At 52.2% G+C, this 25319-nt stretch overlaps 1 protein-coding gene across 1 annotated transcript in view; it reads left to right on the forward strand.

Moving 5' to 3' along the window:
- KIRREL3 (kirre like nephrin family adhesion molecule 3) overlaps positions 1-25319 on the forward strand; it is a 136358-nt gene that overhangs the window by 57529 nt on the left and 53510 nt on the right. The window contains exons 4-6 of the mRNA XM_026071706.1: positions 11740-11897; positions 16116-16266; positions 22862-22967. Of these exons, the coding sequence (XP_025927491.1) occupies positions 11740-11897; positions 16116-16266; positions 22862-22967 (415 nt within the window). The remainder of the gene's footprint in view (positions 1-11739; positions 11898-16115; positions 16267-22861; positions 22968-25319) is intronic.

Genomic DNA, 25319 nt, shown 5'->3' on the forward strand with positions numbered 1-25319 from the left:
TTCTCCCACCCGGCCTCAATAAAACACAAAAAGAAAGAGGAGTAAATTCAGGCAGGATGTGGACAGAGGGGGCTGTCTTACCGCTGGTTCTGCAGAGATCTAGGTCCATGTTAGTCTTAAAGTCCAGCAAGATGTGCAGTCCCTTCCCACCTAAGAAGAAAGTATCTCCAAGGAGAGGAGATCTCCAGCTGTTGGGCTGCAGGCAGAAGCATTGCCCTGGCCTAGGCTCATTGGTGCTTGAAATGGATGGATCAGACTTGACTCTACTTAATTTTCAACAGGCGCAATGTAGAGATGAGCTGTAAGCAGGACCCCATCCAGACTTTGCAGCTCTCCTTATCTAATTCCACGTGAGCACATCTCCAGCACAGATACCCTTGCGTTAAGATCCTGTGCAGCCTCTCCCTCCCTCTAACCTCAATCCGCGCTGAAGTCAGTGAAAATTGAAGGCGCTCAGCACTTGGGAGCCAACATCTGTGCCTGAGCCCAGACGGGTGAGTCAGTGGGACTCCTATCAATCTTCTTGTCATTGCTGCCAAGCTGGAAAGTTGAGATAGGAGCTTTCCCAGCGGCTGGTGGGTATATCCCAGTGTGCACATTCAGAGCAGCGTGGGCAACCCCACCTTCTCAGCACGGAGACRCCTTCCTAAAAACCTGCCCACCGTCCTGCCTGGCCGCCCGAAGGTAAAGGGTCAGTCCCTTCTTCGTCCTTTCCTGTGGTTTGCTCTGCTCGCTGTGCAAGGAATGGGGGTAAAACCTGGAAGGGAGCCACAGAAACGAGTTATGCGTCTGAGAAACTGCAGCAGCAGTTCATCTCCTAGGCACGGGCAATGCCGGGGGACTGTTCCCAGCCCGGTTGCAGACCCGTTCTTTCCTCACCCTGCTTTCATGCTCCCAGCTTTCTCGGTGATAAATCCCAGCGACCGGATCCAGGCTTTCTGCCTCCTTCCCCAACCCCAGGCTGCAGCTGAGAGAAGCAGTAATAACTAGCTGCTTCAGGGAGATGGACGTGATTTAAAGGGGAGCATGTGATAAAGCTGTGGCCTTTAAGAAAAAGAGGAGAGAGAAAGAAAAAGCATCCTTTCACCTTTAAAAAAAATCAATCCTCTCAGGCGCAGAATAGGAGAAACTCTTCAAACTGCAGTCGAGGCATGACAAGGCGTGCCTGTGATTTCTCAATCAGTGACAGAGTGGACAGAGCTGGGGAGCCCCCCCCGCACGCAGCCTGGCACAGTGAGCGGGGACGGGCTGGGCCCGCGGGCGCTGCCCCTTCCCCTGGCAGCTGCCGTTCGGCATCGTCCGCCATCGCTCCTGGAAATGGGCCGAAATGGGGAATTTTTCCTTGCTCCAAGATGCGGAAGGTGACGCACTCCCTGCTCTTAATAATCGGGAGAGAGCAGAGTCCTTCCCTCTCAGCTCAGTCTCTTACGCGGAGACGTCTGTCGCTGCGGGGACAGACGCCCGGAGAGCCCGCCTGGAGCGCTGCAAGGTGGCATTCGTTCCCCTTGGGCTGAGCCCCGCAAACGTGCGGGCAGCGCTGCAGGGACCCGGCGCGTTGGAGACGAGACCTAGTCTCCGTAACAGGCACGCGCCCCGTGAGCAAGYGGGAGGCAGCTAACGTGCCTCTGATGGGGCTCGCATGAACCTCAGGCCTTTGAACCTCGCCACAGCAGACGGGATTTCTCCCATCCCAGCCTGCGGAAGACGAGATCTAAGAGCGACTCCCACTAGCAGCAGCTGGCTGAAGGAGGGGGCCGGCTAGCGGGATTCGCTCCAGAGCGTCCTTTCTTGGCTTTCTTCTTTCTGTCTCTTTTTTTTTTTTAAATGAACAATAATAATCCTCGTCTTTTTTATAYAGTTTGAAAATATATGACATATGGGGAAAATAACGAATTCCGTTTTTCTCCGGCATTCTCTGATGTGTCAGTCTGCACCCAGGAGCAGCGCGTGCTGGGGGAGGAGGCGGCGGTGGGTGCTGGCCTACATGGCGCGGATGATGATTTTGGTGCGTATCGCCCCCTTCTAGGAGACAGTTCGTGCGTGTCCTGCGGTTGAAGGGAGTCGGGAAGCTGGCTGGGCCCTCGGCCCCTGCTGCTCTCTTGCGGCGTTTGTCGGTCTTTTGTATTTCTGTTTGGGAGAGGGTGGTGGAGGCGCTTTGGGGTTCAGGGGCCTCTCCGCAGCCTGGCTCTTCCCTGGTGCCTGGGGGCTTGGGGGCCCGGACGTGACCCGTGCAGGTCCCTGCGGGCTGGCTCCTTCTTCGCGGCCGCTGGCCGACAAGCCGAGCGGTGCTTGTTGGCTCTCAGGCAGATTAACACAAGCCCGTGCCGTTTAGTTTTAGCGTCGCCCCTAAAGGTGTCCTAAATCATAGCCCGGTGGAGGAAATCAGTACATTCGCGGCATTTTCGGTCCAAGCTAAGCGTAGTCCACGTGTGCCTCCGTTTCCGCTCGTGGTCTGCATAGCTCCCCGCGTTGGGGCAGCTCGTGGCAGGGGCCGTGTTAACGACAGGGTGCGCGTGTTACGACGGCAGCAAGGCCAGGTAGGCGGATAATTTTTCCTCCCTTCCGATCTCTTCCCTCCTGACACATCTGGTAAGTCCTACCCTGACCTTCCTGCAGCCCCTGACAGGCAGAATTGGAGCCATTACTCACTATCACCACGGGTCAGACGTTCACCTCGCTCCTTAATAGTTGGCAATACCCTTCAGTTTGAAGAGAGCCGGTTTGAGGGCCAGAGCAACTTATCTCAGACACGGGCAAACCCCAGCAACCCGGCACAAATCCTCGTGCTGCGGGGAGGCTTGGCAGGGCTCAGYGTTTGCTCAGAAGGTTTCAGGACCCGGGGCAGGGCTTGGCGGTATCTGTTTATGGGATCTCTCCAAACACAGGCTCGACTGGGGGGATTAAACGAGGAACTGGCAACTCTGATATATTTGCCGGGGTTAGATTTTCCTTTCGGCTGGAAGAGGAAATTCTAAATTTCTTACTCTCTGCAGAGAGAATATTTCAAATAAGCAATCGATAGCGGGCCAGCTACCTGTCTGCCTCCATGCACAGCATCTGGCTATTTATTAAAGCTTGAAGGMGTTTGCCAAAACTTTTTTTCCTGGTATGAAAGGCTTTTCGATAGAGTACAAATGCTCATTTATCTGGTGTCAGATTTGCTTGTTTTGTCCCAAAATGGATGCTGTCCAGAGCTAGGTCGTTCTGCCTCACAAAGGATTTCAGAACTTTGAAATTCGTTTTAATTCCAATCTGACACAAAAATCAAATATTTAAAAAAAAATCTCTCTGAAGGAATCTGGGACCAAAAAAACCACTCAGCTTGAAAGAGCGAAACGCATTGCATGTGAGGCGGAGCGAGATTTGGTGGGGGAAGCTGAGCCCCTCGCGGGCAGCAAGTGGGGAAGTGCAGCTGAGCTGGTGAGTTCGGGCAGACCTTTGCTGAAATCAAGTGAAACCATCTCTGCAAAGCGTTTGAGGGCTCGGTGAATCTGCGTTCTCCAGCAGGACAGCCAAAAAAGTCTGGAAAATACGGGGCTTTTGGTAGTTGGGCGAACACCCAGGTAAATAGTATTTCCTAAAGCTTTATTTAGTTAGCAAGGTTTGTTTCCCCTGAGGTTCTTAACGCGAGGAGGCTTCATGCCTCACGTTCAGCTGCAGAGACAGGCGGCCAGACAGGCGCGGCRGGAGGGAGAGGGGGACACAGGGTGTCGCGTTGGGCCCGGAGCTGACGCAGAGCTGTCAGCCTCCCCGGCTGGCCRGGCAGCGTCCTCGTGGCAGAGGCCTCTCCGCTGTGCGCGCTCGTCCCCCTCCTGCTAGCGACGGAGAGGAGACATCATTGCCGGTGACCTCCCTGCATCCTCTTCCTCTCAGACGCACACGCTGAAGCGCCACAAGACAAATAGGACCGAGAAAGAGATGCACTATTTAAACTTTCATCACTATTTTTCTCCCCGCTCCCCTTGTTTCTTTTGATTTATTTTTTAGCGTGTTTTCCCCAGGCCGCGCTGTTTGCCTGCATCTGTTGCCTGTCCTCCGTCACTCGGCAGCTTTCCGAGAGTACCCGCGGCTGSCCTGCATTTTGCAGGCTGCCCGTGGCCAGCTCCTTCAGGCAGGCGGGGAGGAACAGGCAGCAGGGCTTCAGCCTGCCTCATCCGGGCGAGAGAGGACCCAGGAGGCTCTGCCGAGGGATTGCTTTCCTTGCAGAGGAGCTGAACCCCGTCCTGCTGAGCGGCTTGCAGGCRGAAAGGGTCTCAAGGCTGCAGATGCGGGATGCAAAGGAAAGTCTGCTTGGTTGCTCTTGGAGGGAATACTGCAGGTTGGAGTCAGGACCCTCAGCCCTGCGGCTGACCCCGTTTGCAAACTCAGAGCAGCCGTTCACTTTGTCGTGTCCCGTGTTCCTTATCTGCGAAGCTCCTCGTTTGCAAAGTGGTTGCAGTCCRGACTGCATCCGGTTGGGGAGAGGTGGAACTGATGCATGTCAAGATGGTTAAGGGGAAGAGGCAGTTGCAGGCCAGGATTAGGTCTGCTCCAGAACCGGCTCACCAAGCCCCACAGGTTTGCCGTGGGTAACATCACTCAGACGCAGCAGATCTCAGTCTTTAAAGCATTGGCCAAACCCTGAAARTATGTTTATATCCCTCCTAGCTATGAAGAGCTGCTGGAAATCTGAATCATAAATGTGTAAAGTCCCGATAAATGAAAAGCTAAACATCCATGTAGCTGTAAGCTGTTCTGCAGTTGTTTAGACCCTCTCAATTTGTAGCCTTCAGGGCTTGGTAATGCGGTGAGACCCCAGGCTGGCAGCCCGCTGGAAAACTACTGCTGGAAACACAGTCCCGGTAAGGGGATTTCCTTATCCAATATAGCAAGCTCCATCCTAAAAGCAATTTGGTTTCTTCCTCCCCTTGAGAAGCTATTCTAGATGCATGATGAAACAAGGAACCTTCCTTCTTTCCCATCCTTCAAATATTCCCGCTTATTTCCTTGTCTTCTCCCTCCCTTCCCCCAGTACATTCACAGCCATCAGTCACTGTCTCTCCTCGCCTTCATTTTGCTAAATTAAACAAGCCAAACTCTTCCGGTCTCACCTTGAAGGAAAGCTTCTCCATTCCTATGCTCAACTCAGCAGCCTTTCTCTGTGTCTGTCCCGACCGAGTCCAACAGCCATGAACCCGGCCAAGCCCTGAGGGCTCACTGGTGTCTTGCAGAGCAACACCACCGGCCTCTGCAAATTCCTCCGATGCTGGCAAGGAAAGCAGTTGTTGGCTTCAGAAGGAAGGCGTCCCCTGCAGCTATCGGGCAGGGAATAGGATGTGCCAGTCCCAAGCAGAGCTCAGAAATGATACTGCAGCTAAGCAATACTTTGTTCTGCTGAACTTGGCATTAACACCAGGCTTGCTGTCGAAGTCGCCCCCTCGGTGCTGCTGTGCTGGAGTCCTTGCAGAGGGCAGATGCCTGCTCCTTTCAGCAGGGCAGCGCCGTCCTGGGGAGACAGAGACCACGCAATCCACAGGCCCAAGTCCCCTGCTTTCGCGAGCGCTTCGCCAGCCGGCAGATCTGGTCTCCAAATGCCTCAGCACGGAGCGGAGGTGCGGTTGGCAGAGGAAAACACTGTTTGTGGGGTTCGTATCGCAGAGGCCTCCCCGCAGCGAGCAGCTGTATGCAGATCAGGAGAGCGCCTGGTACCGTCACCCGGAGCCAGCGTACTGTGCTGCCCTCATAAACTTGCCTTGTCTACAGAAGGCAAACATGCCTCTTTGACAAGCCTGCGACGCGGCGTCTGAATACACAAATACTCCACCGTGGCCAGAGCAAAGCTTCAAAATCCCTCCTCGCCGCAGGAGAGGGTAGGCTGAGCCAGCCGGATCCCTTCGGGCTGCCTCCCCAGGGCCCCCCGTGCTTTCCTCTGCAGCATCGCGCAGCGTTGCTGGGGAGAAAAACACGGGAGCAGGCATGTCCTTGTTCAGCTCGATGGGGCCTTGCGTGTTCGCGCCGAGAGCCACCTTGCTGGAAGATGCCGTCGGGTCTGCCTGTCCCCAGTCCTGGACCGCAAAGCACTGACGGTGCCACGTATTGCTGAGAGCAATCAAACAGCAGGCTGCGTCCCAGCAGGCTGGGATGCTGGAAGCGTTCCCAGGCCTTCCTGGGACATTTCAGGGGTGGGTTGTGGCTGAGGACTGTCAGCTTTGTCTCTGCATTTGGACAATTTGTGGAAGGGGAGTGAGGGCCCCCCTGCGTGCTGGTGGCTGCAGAAGCTCTGCCCTGGCCCAGAGCCTTCGGTTGTGGGTAACCTTGGTCTTTGCTTTTGCTGTTGCAACTCTTTGTCTGATGAAGGTTTGGGTTTGGTTTTTTTTCCWAAAGGAAATTGGAAAAGCACATCATTCTAGCAGCGTAGGAGGTGGGCGGCGTGGACAGTGGTGCTTGTAGCGCTGGGTTCACTGTATCTACAGGGCACTGCCCTGATGAGCARCTTGCCACTGATTCCCTACCCAAGGGAAGTATTCTCACTCCTCTGGGGACACTTACATGCTGAGCCTTACGTCATGTGAATGTGACCTGCCAGCAGATTGCTCGGAGCGGTCCTCGGGGGCTGCTAAATATTTGCCTCTCCACCCCAGCAGCTGGGCGGGCGGTCGTCCCCCGCTGCTGAGCACTTGGGGTGATTCTGTTAACGCCGCCTTGAAAAGAGGAGGCTCGTTGCACAAACTGGTCAGGAGGGAGATGCCGGCAACAACAAAAAGCGGTCAGCGTTAATTAGGAGGCAGCGCTCGTGCCTCGAGGGCTTTTGCTTTCTCCACTTCCAGGAGCTGACTTCTCCCCGGAGAATCCTGTTATCTCAATAACTATTGCTAATAACGGTGGCTCTGTCTGCTTGCCACAGTAGTGTCCAGCTGTCTAACGGCCATGAGTCTTTAGAGACATGTATGTTATTTCTTAGTCAAAACTGTAGCGTTAGCCTGGGGTATTAGCTCAGCCCTGAATAATTCTGCATGGTCTTATTGATTACTCAGATGGTTAYGGTTTGCAGGGTAGGACTGTTTGCAGGAAGGACTCTTAACTAGTCAACTAATTTAAGAAGTTGCTGAGTACGTAGTCCAAGAGCAGCATGCATTTATTTGTATTTCTTTATGCTGATGGGCTRTAAAATGTGGTTTTCCCAAAGCACTGCAAAGGGCAAGGAGCAGAGACCCCAAGCTGTCCTTACGTACTCATCCAGGCAGCCCACAGCTATGCAGAACAGATTAATGCCTGTCCTCCRTGGCTTTAAAATATTCGGCAGATTGCATGTTTTGACAGAAAATTGGGGTTTTGAGAAGGTAAAATGTGCCGTGTTTTCTTTGGGAAGTTTTGTCTTTGGCAGATCCTGCAGCTGAGGTCCTGAGTGCGCTCTTAGGAGCAGGAAACCTTCTGCAGGGAGGTTCCACCTCCCTTCCCACAAGGTCTCAGTACAAATGTCCGTTTGGGGATAATCCATCAGGACTGAGCGCACCCTCCCCCCTAAGGCGAGCTGCGTATCGTCTAGCTCTCCGGCTCGCTCGTCACCCTGTGGGCTTGCGTCAGGCTTTCCCAAGCCTTGCCCAAGGCACGTCTCTTAAGAGGAACCCTGCRGAGGGCTGCCCTCGGCGCCGGCGGATGCTCCGTGTTTGTGCAAGGACAAGGTGTAACGCGTGGGTGTGCGTGCACGCGCTTGCCTTTCTGTGCTACACAAGCGGGTTTGCATGCAACCCTGGACATGGCTAGAGCGTGTGTGTCCACGCGTGCGTATGTTGGCATATGCTCATGTGTACAGATAAACATTTATTCGCATAAACGGGTCTGTGAATGTGTGTGCAGACAGGTAGTTGTACAAAGGTGTTTCTCCATCAAGCAGCCACCAGTGACACCCACAGACAGCGTGTGCGAAGTTCATTGATCCCTTTTATTCTCTCTCTCTCTAAATTTTCCAGGCATGTAAAGGTTAACTCTGTTCTCTTTGCTGTCAGGAAAAAAAAAAAMCCCACAACCCCAAACAACTCTTCCTATTTATATCGCGGAATTAATCAGAAAGGCTAGCACTTCTACATCTACGTGATTAAAAATTAGGAGACCAGATTCTGTAGTGGTACCTTATGATGATAACCAATGCTGGGAGCGCAGGGGATGAATAATGGATCACGGCTCTGTGCTCCTGGCTTCTTGCTTTGCCTTCTTTCTTCCTCTCTTTTCATCTTTCGTTCTCCTCTTCCTTCCTCGTTTTCCAGGCTGGAGATTGAATGGGGAAGTGATGCATCGCCCTTCATTTTGCAGAAGTTAGAGATGTTGAGAGACATTGCTGATTTCTATTCATCAAACCCTCTCCGCCCCAACCAGATCCCCTGGTTAGTGAGCCTGAAGACGATCAATAATTCATGGCTACATGAATAACCGGGGGATGATAACCACTTATTTGGGAAGCTGTAATCAGGACCCATTCTCTCGCCCTCTCTTCCTTTTCTCTCTCCTCTGGAGCCTCTTATCTCTCTATCACCTCCCCCTGTCTTGCTGCTAATCCAATAGACTGAAGCAGGAGCAAAGCAAGAGGTTAGAAAACAAGGTTTTCTGGCACAGGGAAAACAGGCAGCGCCATGCTTTTCTGCGTGGGGTTGTCCCTCATCCCGCAATGTCCCCTGGGCTTCACGGGGCGGCTAAAGGACAGCCGGGGCTGCTTTGAGGGGGGTTATGTTAAACTGGTGGCTGCAAAACAGCACTTCAGCCAGTGGGACCAGCCATTTGCAGGACACCGGTCAGGAATATTCAGCGTCGCCCTGTACAAGTCCCTTCGGTTAATTCTGAGACGCCCTTCAGGGGAAGGGTTGTGAGCTGGGTTTTTTCCATGCTTCACAGGATGAATTTCCAATATTTCACAAGCTGACATCAAATTCAATTAATGGCCTCAATGGGGAAAAAAGTGTTGAAAAACATGTATTTCTTTTCTGAAAACAGTATAAATGCATCCAGTGAAATGAATGTGTTTTTTAAAAAGTGAAAAAAAAAATACTTCCTTAGTACTTAAATAGCAACAGAATGAAGCAAAAGTTTCATGTTTTCATATTTCAGGGGCTGCCGCATTTAGAGTAACCCAAAACACTGGTTTTCACATTTTTCACTTTCTTGTAACCTGAAAAATGTACATTTTGAATCAGCGTAGAAAAGCCTTTTTTTCCCCCCAGTTTTTGGGTTCCACCCACTGAGCTGAAAAATCCCATTACTCACAGCATTTGGCAGATGCGTGTGTGACCAGCGTTGTGTGTAACCAGCACATCTGCCTTGCCTACAAATCCTCTGCTGATGCGGGCAGCCACCTTTGAATTGTCGGAGAACGTAATCCCTTTCCAGCTTGTGAATTCAGCCCCGTGCTGGAGAAGCTAGCAACGGGTTTTTAAGTATTTCTCGGCCAGCTAAAACGCCCAGGAAGCTCAGAAGCAGAGATGTGTTTGGGCTTTTCAAAGCAGTCTTTGCCCGGCTTAGACGTTCGCTTTGCAGGGCTCAGCCCGGTGCCAGCCAGCTCCGAGAGGGGGGAGCGGCACAGACGTGCGACAAAAGCAGCTCCACTTGGGTGAAAACAGGCAGGTTTCCCCCACCAGCATCCCCTCCGCAGGGATGTTGGATGGCAGGAGGCATTTGCCAACCGTTTGGCCTTCTCCGAGCTGTGTATGAAGCCATGATTTCCTTCAACGCCCTTTGCTAGGATGAGCTCTTGTGCTTGGGCAGAAGGTGCTGCAGCGTCCGCCTCCTTGCTTGTCCAAGCCCAAATGCGCTCTCCTGTCCTAGAGCATCCCAAGGTGCTACCCACAAGCACTGGTGTTCCTGACCCCCCCAGACTGGTCCCTGTGTCCCTCCCTCCCATCCTGACCACCCTGTTCATCCACGTGCTCCGTAGGGTACGCGAGCCCCCAGGCTGGACGGACGGCTGTAGAGACCAAAGGCTTCTGTTCATCTCCAGAGCGGGTCTCGGCTAGAGTAGACCCAATTAGTGTAGCTGAGATGAAAGGTCCTCTCTGCAGGATGAAAGGGTGGCCCTGATCTCCAAACTGAATTTCCCATCTCTCGCTGTGCTGGTGGTGTTCAGAGATGCCAGGCCTCAAGGGCTGATCCCCTTCGTCTCCAGCTTCCCTGTTTCCATCCCGCCCGGTCTCCGGCATGAAACGCTTCCCAGGGCGAGAAACAGAGGTGCCCGGGGGCGGTGCGATACCGAGCAAAGCCACGGCCTGTAATGAGGACGCAGGCTCGCGCAGGCTGTCAGGCTGAGGCGGTTTCAAAGGAAGGTTAAGATCTTAAATGTCTCCTTGACACCCCCGGCAAAATCTGCTCTCACAGAGGGAGATGCTTAAAAGACTCACTGTGGCGAGAGGGCGTCTCCGACTGAGCGAGAGGAGTTTGGCAGCCTTCTGTACAGCGAGACGGTGGCCCAGGCGATGAGCGAAAGCAACAGGGAAATCAAAGCGGGGCAGGGGAGCGAGCAGCGGATCCTCCATCCCTCCGTGACGGAGGGCTGCCGAGGGAGCCCTGTTCAGAGGCGATCATCTAGCAACTGTGCTCCTGATGCCCCCGATAAGCTGTTCCCCCTGAGCGCAAAAGATACCGGTCCAAATCCAGCCCCCCGCTCTCCGCTTCCAGATCCCTCATGTCCCTGTCGCTCTGATAACTCTGCCCCCTTCTCCCCCCACAGGTACCTGCCCCTGGGACCAAATAGCCCAGCCGCTCCCCAAGATCCCCCAGTTGCTCTTTTGCATTTCAAGCTGCCGAACTTCTAAAAGCCTTCAGCAGTTCACACGTTGCCTGCCAGAAGCCCAAGGGGGCCGCGCGGTGCAGCCCTGCGCCAGGGAGCCCAGCGCGCTCTCCGCCATTAGGGCTGGCGCGTGCGTGCGGCGAGCGGGTTTGCTCTCGGCTCTGCAGCAGGCTGTTAGGGAGGAGAGGCACGCTCCCCCCAAGGCCTTGGCACGGATCCTGCCCCCTGGTCTGCCAGAAGTGGAGTGCCGAGGCCTTTTGCGCCACGTGTTGCTCTTTGTACGCTGGCGGCTTCCCCAGCCTTTGTCATGTGCAATCTTTCCTCTGTCGGCCCAAGCCGGTGCTTTTCCTCCGGCTCCTGTCTGGAGCAAGAGCTGTTCCTCTGCAGCTCATGCTTGCTTGCCTTCCAGTTTGCAATCAGAGGACCAGGGGTCAGACCGAAGCCCCATCAAACCCCTTGTCCTGTGTCCAGCAGTGGCTAGTTACAGTTGCCTAGGGAGGAATAGAAGAACAGGGCCAGCAAGCAATGATATTTCTTCCAAATGCTCTCCAGCCTCCCACAGTCTGCAGCTCAGGGACATCCGGGGCCAGAAGTGTTTCTGTGTAGTTAGTAGCCCTCCGTGGATTTGTCTGCCACAAGCCTGATCCTTCGCATTACTGCAAATCTCAGGCAGCAGCCTGTGCTGTGTCCCCTCTAAAATACCAGCCGGTTTCTGCCGCTGCTCTGTTCAAATCTGGGGCACAGCTTTTATGYGAGCAGCGAAAGGAAAGCCAGTTGTAACATATTGAAATAGGGTTGCATCCAGCCACAGCCTCTTTAAAACCATCTGCCCAGGGAGGTGTGGAGATCACAGTCCTGTCTGCTCTTGCCGTTTGCTTTTTATGGGCCTTTTTAATGACTGCTGACAGCCCAGACCCCACATGTAGCAATGGGCAGCTTGGTTTAATGCTAGCAAATGACATGCCCTCCTTTGTGCTGTTTCCTTGCAGTTCCTCCAGATGATCCAGTCATTATGGGGGGACCGATCATTAGCCTGCGAGCGGGAGACCCCCTCAACTTGACCTGCCATGCGGACAACGCCAAACCAGCAGCCTCCATCATCTGGATGCGGAAAGGAGAAGTCATCAATGGAGCCACCTACTCCAAGGTGAGGCAGGATAGGGCTGGGGAGGCACACTGAGCTCTTCCACGCCGTTCAGAAAGGTATCCCAGGCTTGGTACTGCTCTTCACACCACCCTGGTACATCTAGGCGGTTCCTTCAACTCTGCAGAGCTGAGACTCACACCCCACATCACCCTACGCAACCTCCCTGACGGAGGGGCTGGGAGGAAAGCGTGACTGGGAAAATGTAAGAAACCCTGAGCTGTCACTGAGATGGGCTCCGCTCTGAATTTGGCTCTCTTTTTGTACTGTCTTAGCGCTGATAATTTGCCTCGTGTGCCCTTTCTCCTCTCAAAATCACACCTGGGCATCATTCTAGTGTTGCTTAGAGGAGCACACAGCCAGCACTGACCTGGCTTTGGCTGTAGCAGAACTTCTGCAACAAAAGGTTTTTGCAGTGATGTATGTCCCTGCCTCTTAACTGCAATTTTCCATGAAAAATTGTCATAGTTGTTGGCATTTTTTAATTTAAATGGAAAGCCTTTATTGGGTCATAAAGGAAAACATCAAAGAGCTATCAGCAGTGTACTTAGAATGGGTACCAACATGTTCTCCTGTTTATAGAAGCCTGATGTCTGGTAAGTACTAAAGATTCAGTAACACTTGACATTTTTAATGATAATTTCTAAAGAACAAAATTCAAGACACAAAATGAATCCATTTCCAGCCAATTTTAATGCAAGCAACTTCAAAGTTTGGAGTCACAGGCATTACTTCTCACAAGCCCTTGACATCTTTTATTAAACATTTCACCCTGTGCTACTACTGTGAAGCCTCCATCCAGTCTTGCCCCAGCAATATCCCAGTTTGCTTGGAAAAACAAAACAGAGCTAAAACAGTCTCCTCTATTCTTCCCTGTTGCTCCGCAAAGCACACTGATATCCCAGAAGACAGCTTAAACCAACTTGCTGTGCCAAGCCTTACTGCTGCTTCCTTGTAGCTGATGGGTATGAACAGAGGGGAAAATGGCCCCATCTCCCCATGTGCAATGCGAGAGGCAGCGCTAATTAAAGCCAGAGAGAACTGACCTCTCCCTCTGCCAATTCAAGTGAAAGTAATTAAAATCCAGGCCATTAACATGCAATTGTTTAACTTACTCCGTTCATTCCAAGCCTTCCTCTCCACTGCAGGCCTGGCCCTGGGGAGCTGACAGTGAAGCCCTCTCTCTTTCAGACRCACAGGTAGTGAGTAGCAGAGAAGGAAGAATACCCTCCCCCCCCTTTTATTTTTCTTTAGAAAAAGACTTCCAAAGAATCTTCCACAGCTGAGGTTTCAGGCTGCATGGGAACTGCAGATCCATCTCAAATGGGATGCAGAGACTTCCTTTGCTTCTTAAGCGGCTCACAGAGATGGTCTGGGAGGGAAGCCCTGTTCTGTGCGTGGGGGAAGCATCTTCCCTCTCCCTGGGGGCAGAAACAGAGGGTGTTGATTGATCTGGAGGTGTGTAACCAGCTCTCCCAATTCTATCAAAAATCCCTCATTTATTATCCCCCTTCCCCAAAGTCCCAGCTGCTGGAATCATGTTGTCTGTGAATCCCAGTCTTCATAAAACACCAAAAGTAAGTTTTTAGATGAGGTTGTACAAGAGTTATAATCATGAGCCCAAAAGATCCTAAGAGCTCCTAACTCAAAGCCAGTAAAAAGAACCACTGCTGATTATTTCTATTATAAAATAGTCTTGCACAGCTGGGGTTGGCAGCAGTGATGCAGAACCTCAGCTTCTCCTGCCTTACTGGAAATTTCCATGAGGCCCTTCCACAAATGCTTCCCTGCCATGAGCTGGGAAAAGCAACACTCCAGGGCTAGGTGTGTGCAGAGGGGGTCAGCCAGCACCCGCTGCCACCGGAACTTGGCACCTCGAACATCACATTCCCCCCACATATTCACAGGAAACCCTGACTTGACCATATAAAACATTTTTGTGACTGTCTTAACCTTGTCGCCTTAAAAAAAAAAGAAAAAAAACACCCTTCAGAAAAACTACTGGCCAATTGTAGCCATTTTTGGAATGGGAGGTTTTGATTTTGGGGGTCTGAGAAACCTTTCCCTTTTGAACTTTCCATTAAGACCATTCCTCAATTTTCTCTTTCAGTTTTTCAAAAGAATCTAAAACCCAACCCAGATTTATTTGATCCAGATATTCCAGTCAGCCAAGTAAAAATGCTGTTCAGGTTACTGATTGCCTGAAGACATTTGTACTGAGTGATAATTTCTTTGTTTCTCTGAATTTGAAATTCATCAACTGATTAATATATAATTCCACTGTAATCACAGCCAGGCAGTACAGATTAGCCACATCTGACTAATAAACCCCCATCCCCTCACCCGATATCCATTGAAGGGYGCAGGGAATTGGGGCAGGGGTCCCTAAGGCCACAGGGATATTATAGGATCCCTGGAGCTTGGAAGAGCCATGGGGCAAGGTCCTGTGCAGCCAGGACCCACAGTGCTCGGCTTGGGGTTCAAGATGTCCTCAGGGGAGCCTTGGAGGTGCCAGATGAGGTTCCTCAAGGAAATGAAAGGCAACTGGTGCACTTAGGGCCCTGATGATCAAGGACTGATAGGTCTTGGTCCTGCTCCTCCCCAGCTTCTGGGCTGATTGCGGTGACTTATCAGAGAGAAAATCTGGCAGGGTCCAAAATACAATCTAATAGTTACTGAATAGGTGTGTCCGTGGGCATTTGCCGTTGTTAGCAGTGGCCAGGACTAGCTGAGCTTCTGGCATTTCTGGTCCCTGGAGGGTGTTGATAAACTGGAGAAGGGTCAGGGGAAAGCCCAAGGAATGATTAAAGGATTGGAAACTGTGCCACATCTTGAGAGCCTCTGAGGGCTTGATGGGTTCAGTTTATCAAAGACAAGGCTACAGGGTGACATGGTCACAGTCTGTGTGAACTTATGTGGGGATTAGGAGTTTGATAAGGAAGGGCTCTCTGAGCTAGCAGATAAAGGCACAACGAGCCCTCATGGCTGAAAGTCAACGTCAGATAAGTCCAGGGAAGAAATGAGGCGCCAAGGCTGAGCAGGGGTGGTGGTTAACCAGTGCTGTATCAGGCCCACGGTTTTGGATCTCCGGCACCCTCAGGTCCCCGTCACAGTGAACACCAGTTGAAGGCAAGCCAGAGTGGTTATCATTTACCATGGGCTGGTCTGGACAACTGCAGAGCCGCCAGGGGCCCGTGGCTCACCCCGATGCGGATATGGGAGACAGGCAAGGAGAGGGAGGCTGTGAGCTGGCAGAGGAGCAGACCCCTTTTCACTTGGCATGGGGGAGGCAAACAGGGCGTTGGGTGCATTGCACAGCCACCCACAGCGAGGATGGTATGAGGGCGTCCCTGGAGGCACCATGAAGTCTCTGGGGTTGCACCTGCCTCTGCTGGGAGAGTCTCTGCTCCAAAGGGCCCTGTCCAGCTGCCATGAAAACCAGTGGGAAAATTTTGCCTTGACTCCTGGGAGCACTGACTGGCTCCAGGAGCCACCTGTGTCTGCTGGCTCCAGTGTCAACCCCAGCGTGGCCTGGGCCCCAGGCACCAGCRCACTGTAACCAGAAAGGCAGCAGCTGGCTTTAGCAAGGCCACGTCCCGCACGGGGCAATGCTGGGAGGCTCAACCCCTTCCTCGCACACTAGCGACCACGGTGCTCCTCTCACCGTTCCCCCCGTATTTGCCCACATTAGCATGTGCTCCTTGGCAGAGCTGCCATCCCCTTGTCTTCGGGAATTTGTGCAGGATCAGTCCCGCACCACTGGCAGCTGGTGTCACCACTGTGCAAAGTGGCTGTGAACTGCAGCTGGATCGGCCCAGGCAGCTTTATGCAGGTGTAGAAGGTGACACCAGGTTCAAGAAGCCGATGGCCATGTCTCTTCCCCTGGCTCCCCCTTTCCTAGGGTGGTGGGTGACATGTATCTCACTGGAGCTGTGATTCTCAGGTCTAGGCACAGCAGGGTTGGAAGGAAGCAGATGGGAGTTAAGTACCCAATTCCCAGGAAAGCGCAGTGAAATTTGTCTGTGTTATTCCCCTAAGGCTTCTTGGCAGATTCCAGCCAGAGAATTGTTATTGCAGAGACTGCTGTTTGGCTGACAAACCCATAAAAGCAAGGCCTAGCTTGTGTGCAGAGCCTAGCACGACTCTCAGCCAGGAGGAAAGGGGCTGCGCCTCTCTCCTGCGGGAAGTTGCCTTGTTTCATCTCCATCTCTCCCCCCGCAGACGCTTCTCCGCGACGGCAAGAGGGAGAGTATCATGAGCACGCTTTTCGTCGCCCCTTCTGACATTGAGAACGGGGAGAGCATCGTCTGCCGGGCCACCAACAAAGCCATTCCCAGCGGGAAGGAGACTTCGGTCACCATCGATATCCAGCGTGAGTACACAGCTGGCTGAGCTAGCTCTGGGTCCTTTTGCAGCATTTCTGGACACAGCCCATAGCAGAAATAAGGCTTATTAAGATTTCTGGTACAAAAACGGGTGTTTCTAGTCTTACAAGCTGTTCAGTGGTTAGCTTTTTGTTCTCCATCTGGATAGCGTGTTAGACACCAAGTGCTCTGTGGGAGTTGTCCCTCCTGTGAAATACAGCTAGTGCAGATCACCATCTGATGGGGACGGGTGCGTGCTGAGAGTAATACCGCTTACCTTTTACTGTAAATCCATGAAGCAAAATCTTCCTCCTCAAGCGTTCAGCTGGCTGAGATGTTTCACAAGTGTTCCCTCCGCCTCCRCAATAGCTGTTGCTTTCAGGCTCATCCTGACCTCTCTCCAGCCGGGCTTCATTTGCACACGCAATTCCTGCAGCTGTATTTACCAACAATTTGCAAATGCAGGGTGTTCAATATTAGCATGCCAGCTGCTTTCCAGAGTCCAATTAAAACTGGCTGAACAAACTCAAGCACAGCAGAAAATTCACCATTTAAGACTTGCAGCTTTTGCTGCCGGAAGATTAACAGGCTCTTGGGTCGCTCTATAGCATGTCCTGACAGAACCGGCCAGATAAAATGAGATAATAGCATGGGTTATTTCACAGCCGGCAAACAGTTACAATAGCTAGAGACGCACACACATTCCTACAAACAACACAAAGCCTGAGACATCATTACACTGTGCTGTACAGTACGGGGCAGGAAACGTGAGCTGAATCCCTGAGCCTGGTGGAATCTGCTTTCAAAAGAGAAAGAYCCAATAAAGAACACCAGTTTCCACTCCGAGCCATTAAATACTCCATGCTGTGAAAGTAATAATAATAATATCCTATCTAGCTATTAAAAGTGTGTTGTTCTTAATGGGGTCTAATGAGGATATCAATTTCCCAGTGCTGGATGGCTGATGGAGGGATAGAATAATACCAAGATGGATTAACCAGCCTGTACTGGGGTGGATTTGATCCCGGATGCAAGAGCCTGCTCGAGATGCTGCCAAGTCCATTAGCTTCACACAGTCTCTACCATGTCGGGAAGTAGCTACGTTCGCTTTGCGTAGAGCTAAAGGTGCTTTTCTTTAGCAGCAGAGTCTGGGCCAGGCATTTGTCCCGGAGAGCAGCCCTCAGGCAGGGCTGGCTGCAAAGGCAAGGTAGGCTGCGAGCCCCCTGCACCGCCCTGGTGATGAAATGAGGCCTCCCGCGAGCCTTCGTCCAAGAGCCAGCAGAGTGGTAGCACCTTGGGAAAAAAGAAGTGGTTTCTTCAAGAATAAGGAAGCAGCCCAGCAATCCTTAGGGTTGTTTCACCGGTGAGCGTTCCCCAGCTCGGCACAGCCCGCTGCGTTTGGCCTGGAGGGTGCGCGTCTCCGGATCCGCCGTTCGCGCCGTTGCAAATGCTGCCCAGCTGCACAGTAGCTGCTGTTCCGGTTTGAAAGCGATGCCTTGCAAAATAATCACAGGGAAGCAAAAATAATCCCTCCCGGGAACCGGCAGCCCGGTAAATCACTCTCCTGCTTTCATTTTCTTTTGCACTGAAAACGGCATCAAAAAGGCTCACATTCAGCAAGGAAACGCCAGGGTGGGGTTTATTTCCTAGACAGGGTGCGTGCGCGTGCGTGTGCTCATGGTGCGAGAGAATATCCTATTTCAGCTGATGGGAAGTTTAAGTTTGACTCCCAACAATCTCATGCAGGCACCGGATCTGCCTGCCAAGCTTAGCCTGACCTGCAGTGAAATAGCTGAGTCATAAACACCCTCCCCTTCCAAAAAAAGGGGGAAAAAGAAAGAAAAAAGAAACCAGGAAAAAAAACCCAGAGCAGAGTCTGTAATGGAAACACTGAGCGACTCCAGCTGGAACATCTGTTCAGTGTGATTTCCGTTCCACCAGCCACATCAAAGTCAGCCTCCTGTGAGTTATGCACTGAACATCGCAAGTGGGATTAAAATCATGTTTAATAGTTTGATATGCCATAAACTATTTATACTGCTAGAGCCCAGTGGCTGTATGGAAATTCACATCCGGCGTGCCGGGATGGGGAGGAGCAGGGTTATTGCTTATCCAAAGCCATTTGCTCCAAGCRTCTGCACACACACGTGTAGTTGCTCATTTTTACACCTTTTTTCATGACAGGGAAGGATTTGGCTGCACTTAGTCTTTTTTTCAGGAGGTGAGAGTACGAGACAGAAAGTGGAGGGTCTGTGGGCTGGGGCGATGAGCAACCTGATGGCCACGTTGCTGTGTTGGAGCCCCTCRTGCTGTCTCTATCCTAGTAGCATGGGAGTGTTTTCATTCCCTTTTGCTGTTCCTCCTGGGAAGCGGTACAGAGGGTTTTAGGCATCTTAGTCTGCTTTAAGCTCCAAATTCCTGCTTATTTCAGCCTTTGCCCACAGACTGCTTTTGGATCGAGAGACTAGAGATTTTAAAGAGGTTGTCTGTGTGTCCAAAGGGGAGAGCAAGAAATTATTGTGGATTTTACCAAGTCCTGGCACATCATTTGGGCTGCCGGACTCAGAGAGGGCAGGATGGAGAAGCGTCTTGAAGCATCTCACAGAGCAGCRCAAGAGCCAGCGCGGAGCCTGCAGCCCATGGATGTCCCCACTGCGCCACGGTCTTGCAGCGGGGCCGGCGCTGCTGGTGGTGCCTCCCCAGCCCTTGTTTCCCAGGGACTGAAGCGAAAACAGTCCGAGTGGAYGGTTTGACTGGGGTGCGTGTGCCTGACTAACTGCAGGAGGGGTCAGGAGCGGTGCTGGTCCCCCCCCGCCAGCGTGCTCGGATGCACCGTACCTGCGCGTGCGAGCATTTGCATGCACGCTCYCCTCCCAGCTGCCTGTGGGCTGGGTCTATCTGATTCCATCATTCAAGTTAATTACAAGAAGCCAGGCAGGAATTATAATTGTAACCGAGTGGAATTACATTCTGATGAGTTACAATTTGTGTCTTTTTTTTTTTTTTTTTTCCTAAAATACCCCAAAACACCACTCGCACACACAAAACCCACGCAATTCCAGGCACCAGCCGGCTCGTGGGGAAGCTCAGGAGCATTACCACCGTGTTAGAAAGCACAAGCCCACTTGCGAGAGGAGAGATCAAAGACTTCAATTCGTTTCCTTTGCTCTTCTTCTTTTTAATCTGCATTTTTTATTTTGAGTGCAGGAGGGAGCCGGGCTCATTTTAATACAAAGAGGCTCCTCTGTAAATYGTAGGCACAGCGACTAACCCATCAAACAATGGGGAAGCTACTAAAGAGAAGCGTGATTCATACTTAACAAAGGAAGGTGATTAGCTGTTGTTGTATAACAATGGGGAAGTGTCAGGATGCCTGCAAATGAATTAGGAGCGCGCAATATATCTCTGGGCTGTTATGTTAGTGAAGCTCATTTATATTCCCAACTGCGCCCATCTTTATTGTCATTTGAATTGCACATTTTAAAATGAGATTAGGGTAAATTGAAAATACCTATAATTTCCCGTCATAATTTCCCATCAAAAAGGCAGGTGGCTTAGCTCGCGACAAAGCGGGGCTCTGGCTGGGTAAATATCACCGGGCCTAATGAGGTGGGACCGCGGCGGAGGAGGAGGCGCTGCGGCACGCGGAGCGCTGCGCTGGCCCTCCGCTTTTCCGTCATGCTGCCAACGCCGGCTGCCTGCACCGCAGTGCCTGGCCCCATCGCGGCTCCATGCCCAGGTCACGGCTGAGGCCCCCTCAGAGCCTCCCACTTCTTTCCCAGCCGCTGGCCTTCCTGCAGGGATGATCCCAACCCGTCCCACGCCAGGCAGGCCGGAATAACGCARGGTTGCTTTGGATACAGACCTGCAAAACAACCGAGGGCTCTCAACATCTCTGCCCACRGACAGGCTTTCTCCCTTCCTCTCCTCGCCCTCAGCTTCCTCGGTGCTAGTCCTTCCCGTGCCTTCGCCCGTAGCATTGCTCCAACAGCTTTTTCCTCCGCAGCTCCTAATACACCCAAGAGCTGGCAAAGGGCTGACTCCACGCTTCAGGTGAAACTGGTTGCTGTTCCCTGTGCAAAGTGGTACCCTGAGCGCTGGCAGGAGGGATTTGAGAACCTGCCTCACCCACGGAGGGTGAGGACGGAGAAGAGCGGTGGCAGTGGGGTTGTTCCCGCATCCGTATGCCCAGGAAGAGCCTGTATCTTCAAGCAAAGTTTTCCAGAGAACCAACTATCTAGCAGGACCTTCTCTTTCTACAGTGAAGGAGGCCGGTGGCCTGGGCTCCGAGGGAGGAGCCAGCAGGAAAGCTTGGTTCCCTTTAAGCTCAACACCACCATTCCCTGGGCTTGCAATAGAGCCATAACTAAACTGCGTCCGAGCAGTACATACTGCAGTCTCCAGCCCCGTGACGCTGACACCTTTCACCAGCACGGTGCTCCAGGATGTTCACCCACATGAAACGTGAAGGGAAATGGGTGTAAATCAGCTTAGCTTCCCTCAGGTCACCAGGGCTGTCCCCCTCTCTCCACCGCAGCTCTGGCCCAAGCCACCTTCTTTATTTTCCTTTTTTTTTCCCCCAGTGGTTCAGACCCGGCTTAGTTTGTCTTGCAGATAAAATCCCCAGTGTTCTCATTAATTTTCCATGAGGCTTGCCAATGTCTTCAAGCCTCCTTGCCGAGCACACGGCGCAAYGCAGCCCCACTCGCGAATAACCGACGGCCGTTTGGACGGCGAGCTGGGGAGCCCCAAGCAGCTAGGCACTGGCGCAGACACTGAAGAGGAGGGTGGCCCTGTTRCCCTCTGGCACACAGAATATGCTCCACCACGTCTGTTCCCCATGGTCCGACCAGCAGAAGTGTTGCTGAGACAGTTAGGAAGAGGAGAGAGGCAGCAAGTAGAGGTGAACACGTAGTGCATCCTGTTTGAGGATATGTTTTTGCGCATGCCGTATCAGACTTCAGGGCACRACTGGACTGAGGAGCTTGCCTCACCCCCGCTCCGTGGCCCCAGTGCGGTTTGCAACAGGACAGCTTGTTCTTCAGGCATCATCTCAACCTTCTGGAAAACCTCTTGACACAGCCATTTCGGTCTGCTTTTTGTTTGGCTGCTTTTCCTTTTTAACTAACCACTCTGGGCATTGCTGGGCAGAGTGCGATCGTGGGTCTCTGCAGCGCTGTGCTGTCTAACAATGACCTGTGACGGCGCCTCGGGGAAGAGAGAAGAGCTCCGAAATACTGCATGAAGTTTTTTCTTCTCTCAAATGAGGTCTCATCCTTAAAACCTGAAGCTGGAAGTCTAACACCCTCTCTGAGGTATCATTTAAAAATTAAAACAGCTCTGGATATTCTTATTATCCACCTAAACGTCCCAGCCTTTTCTCTTCTTGTTTGCTTGCTTTCATCAGTTCTCTTCGAAATTTTGTTTGCCGCTAAAGCATTTAGATGCTTATCATGTAAAAGGAGGAAAGGAACGGAGCGCCAGTTGGAGGAACCGAAAGGCCTGTGACACCAATAAGGACTTGCCAGAGATGATTAGGCTGATGAAAGAGCAGAAATGTCACTTTCAAGTCAACAGATATACAAAAGATCATCATTGCACAGTGAGATATTAAATGGGAACTTTTCAAAGCGGGCAAGTTTATTTCCTTAAATGGGAATCAGAGCCTGCATTAATGTTTTTGAAGTGAAATGCTATGTCGAAGGGTGTGCTTGGTGTGGCAGCCTGGTAGATTGGTGTGGGGAGGTGCTTGGATGSGAGCACCCTTGTTTGGAAGGAGGGTTTGGAGCCTGTAGAAGTAAAGGAGATAAAAAAAGTGTACACCGCTGTCCTGGCAGGGGTCTACCCCAAAGGACTTCTGTACTGCAGGCCTCTGCCACATCTGAGCCTCTTCTACTCCCAGATATCAGCTCTGTGTGTGGGTCTGGTTTGTAGCAGTAGATGGACAGAGAGGCAGGGACAGCATCTTTCATCTAGGCTTGGGTCCAGAAGGATTCCCCTATATGAGGTATACGTATGTGTGTTGGAGAAACCCTCATCTCACCATACATCCTGGGAAAGAACCCCTTGCTGGTGGCTCTTGGGCACAGAGGGGAGATGGGAGGGAAGCGGCTGAAGATATTTTTGGCTGAGTGCTGCCTGCTTTGAGGAACATGTGACCATAGAGCTAGAAAGGGAAAAAGAAAACCAGCCTGGTAGATAACATTTTCCTGAGGCGGAAACGCGATAGGCCTGCCCAGCCAGGCTGGGGCTGCGCCTACTCATGAAACAAAGCGGTAACCAAGGTGTCACGTCACTTGGGCTGTGGATATTTGTAGTCCTTCCTCCTAGCACTGGCTCCCCTCTCTGTTTATCCAAGACAAGAGCTGTCCGAGAGCGTATCTGTACAGCCACGTGCACAATGTGACTCTGTACCCTGTTTCACAAAGCCCTGAGCATTATATCCCAGCACAAAGGAGTCTCAGCAGGGGTTGCCTTGTTTTCTCACGACCGAGTTTTGCTTTCCAGGTCCAGAAAACCTGGGGAGCCTGGCAGTCAGTGGGCAATGGGATTCTGGACTGTGATCTTCACATCACTCACGGGCTTGTCACTGTCTCTTTGCAGACCCACCACTGGTGAACTTGTCCGTGGAGCCGCAGCCGGTCCTAGAGGATAACACTGTCAAGTTCCACTGCTCCGCCAAGGCGAACCCTGCCGTGACCCAGTACAGGTAAGCTGGCCGCCCCGCTCGCCATCGCTGCACCTTAGCTCCAGCCCTCCACTGGAGAGCCCTTCATATCCCCCACTCCAAACAGAGTTACTTCTTCTGGGTGACCCAAGAGTGGTCAATGGCTCTGAATGCAATTTCTGGCAGCTATTCCACTTGCTCCCGTATTTATTGCCACCTGGCATTTATTTGAGCTCACYCCCATTGCCGCTGCTGTCCTCCCCAGGCTGTGCTTAGATGTAGCTCATCTGGCCGTTGGATGTGACCACTGGAGCCAGACGCAGCCTCTGACCCCCGCAGAGCTGCTCTGGCGTAGTTCTCCTGCTGCTGAGGAAGCCAGCGCTGCCTGGCTCCACGATACCGTTCTTGCCTTGATGATGTTGTTATACATTAAGAGGCTCCGATTGCCGCCGCATTAGGCCGTCTGGTACGCTTTGCTGCATGCAGCAAGTCCTCGGTCAGAGATTCACTGGTGCTTTAGAGAGGATTAGAGGCCTGGCACGGAGTTGGCGGAGCCATCTGTTTGGGGACATAACTAGCAAAATGCGCCGAATGAAAACTCTATTATGGGAAAATTCTTTTTTTTTTTTCTGCATAATCTTTTATGTTCTGAACAATAGAGCTCCATTAACCTCTCCATGTAACCCTTAAGCACCTGCCCCAGGCCTCTCTAACCTCAACAGTCTGGAACAAGCCTCATCCGTGACTATTTTTGAGCTGGGGGAGCTTGCAAGACACGAAACTTGAAGTCAAACCTGCCATCTCCCTCTGCCATAACCCCCAACCCTCCCTTCCTAATGCATCTGTGTATCAAGCCATTTCTCACCACGGTGGTACCCAGGCCCCTTTTCCTTCCTCTCCAGCTCTGTATTAAGACAAAGGACGTAGCCAGGGTCTTCTTTTGGTGCCCCTCCACTGGCCACGGTGAGCTCGGAGCAGGGCATGAGTGATTGAAGGGCTCGATTTGGCACTGATGAGGCCATCGCAGGGGGGAATTGCAGGAGGAAACTGTCTTGCTTGAAACTGCAATAACTATGGGCAGAAGGTAACGCATGGGGCTCCCAGCTTGCTCCCCTGTGCCAAGTGGGTCCCGAGCCTCCCTTGATCGGGAATCACCAAGGGCAGGGAATAATGAGCAGGATCACAGCCTGGGTCGCGTCCTGCAGCAGTGAGACGCGTTACTCATTGTGTTGCATTCAAAGACGCCGTCTCATTTGCTGCAGAGGGTGCGCAGACAGCTCTGCACAGAGTCGCTGCCATGGGCCCCTCAATACTCATGGGGTCCGATGGGAACTGCTAGCATTAARAAACACCCCATCTCTCAAAGGTTTCTCAGGCTAGGCAAACAAAAAGATACGGAAAGAGGCGCGGGTTGTCATCACACCTCAAGATAAGAGAGCATCTTACTYGGCTCCTGGCTCCAGCTCGGTACCCACTCTTGGTCAGGACAGCCCTTGTCTGAGCCAGCACGGAGACGTTTCACAGCAATCACATATACTCATGTCCCACCACTGTAATCAGCCGTTCATCGCTCCTGACTTGAAGTTCCTTGCATGCACACACACGCGTGCAATCAGTTATGTTTTTGCAACAGCACCAGTTTATAATAACGGAGGAGGCACCTCCAGGGACAGGTTACCATGACCCACCTCCTGTTAGACTTGTACAGCTTAATTAGTGCAGTTGAGTTTGCTGGTAGGAATGATTCCTTCCGGCTGGATATCTGCTATCAGCACAGCAAAGCAATAATTGCRTTCCTAGTTACACAGAAGAGTTATTAATTTGAGAAGTCAATTAATGTCAAAGATACAAATAGTCCTGTTTCCATATTTACAGTTAGGAAGAAAAAAGAAGTGCGTGACAACCTGGGGAAGTATCTGGGTGAACTTCCCCTGTGCATGTTACACCTCGATTGCTTCTTGTACAGTCCGAGGCAAAACAACTGCGTTTGGCCGAGGAACAAGACTGTGGCAAGAGCCTGACCACCTCTGCTGCAAAGACAGCTCGTCTGGCCTGATCCTCAGCTCGGCCTTAGGGGGAGGGGGCTTTTACTTGCGTCTCCGCAGCCCAAAGCAGCTCTGCCCTGGGCTAAGCCCCAGCTAGCCCCGGTGYGTGTTAGAGCAGCCTTGAAAGGCTTTGGTCTGTTCTTTCCTCTTGGTACCAGGTCCCAGCTGTTTCCACCCTCTGGGTATGCGGCTCTCCCTGGCCAAAGCAACRCGGGGTTGCTTTTCTCCACCAAACAGCACGCAGACCCGCCGTGCTCTTCTCCCACCTTTGGTGTCGTCYCATCAGTGCAGGGTTTTTGCTGTCCCCTGTAGCTACAAGTGCCGTCTGCAGCCATCTTCTTTCCTCCTT

Source organism: Apteryx rowi, unplaced genomic scaffold, assembly GCF_003343035.1.
Source record: "Apteryx rowi isolate R43461 unplaced genomic scaffold, aptRow1 scaffold_33, whole genome shotgun sequence".
NCBI classification, from domain to species: Eukaryota; Metazoa; Chordata; class Aves; order Apterygiformes; family Apterygidae; genus Apteryx; species Apteryx rowi.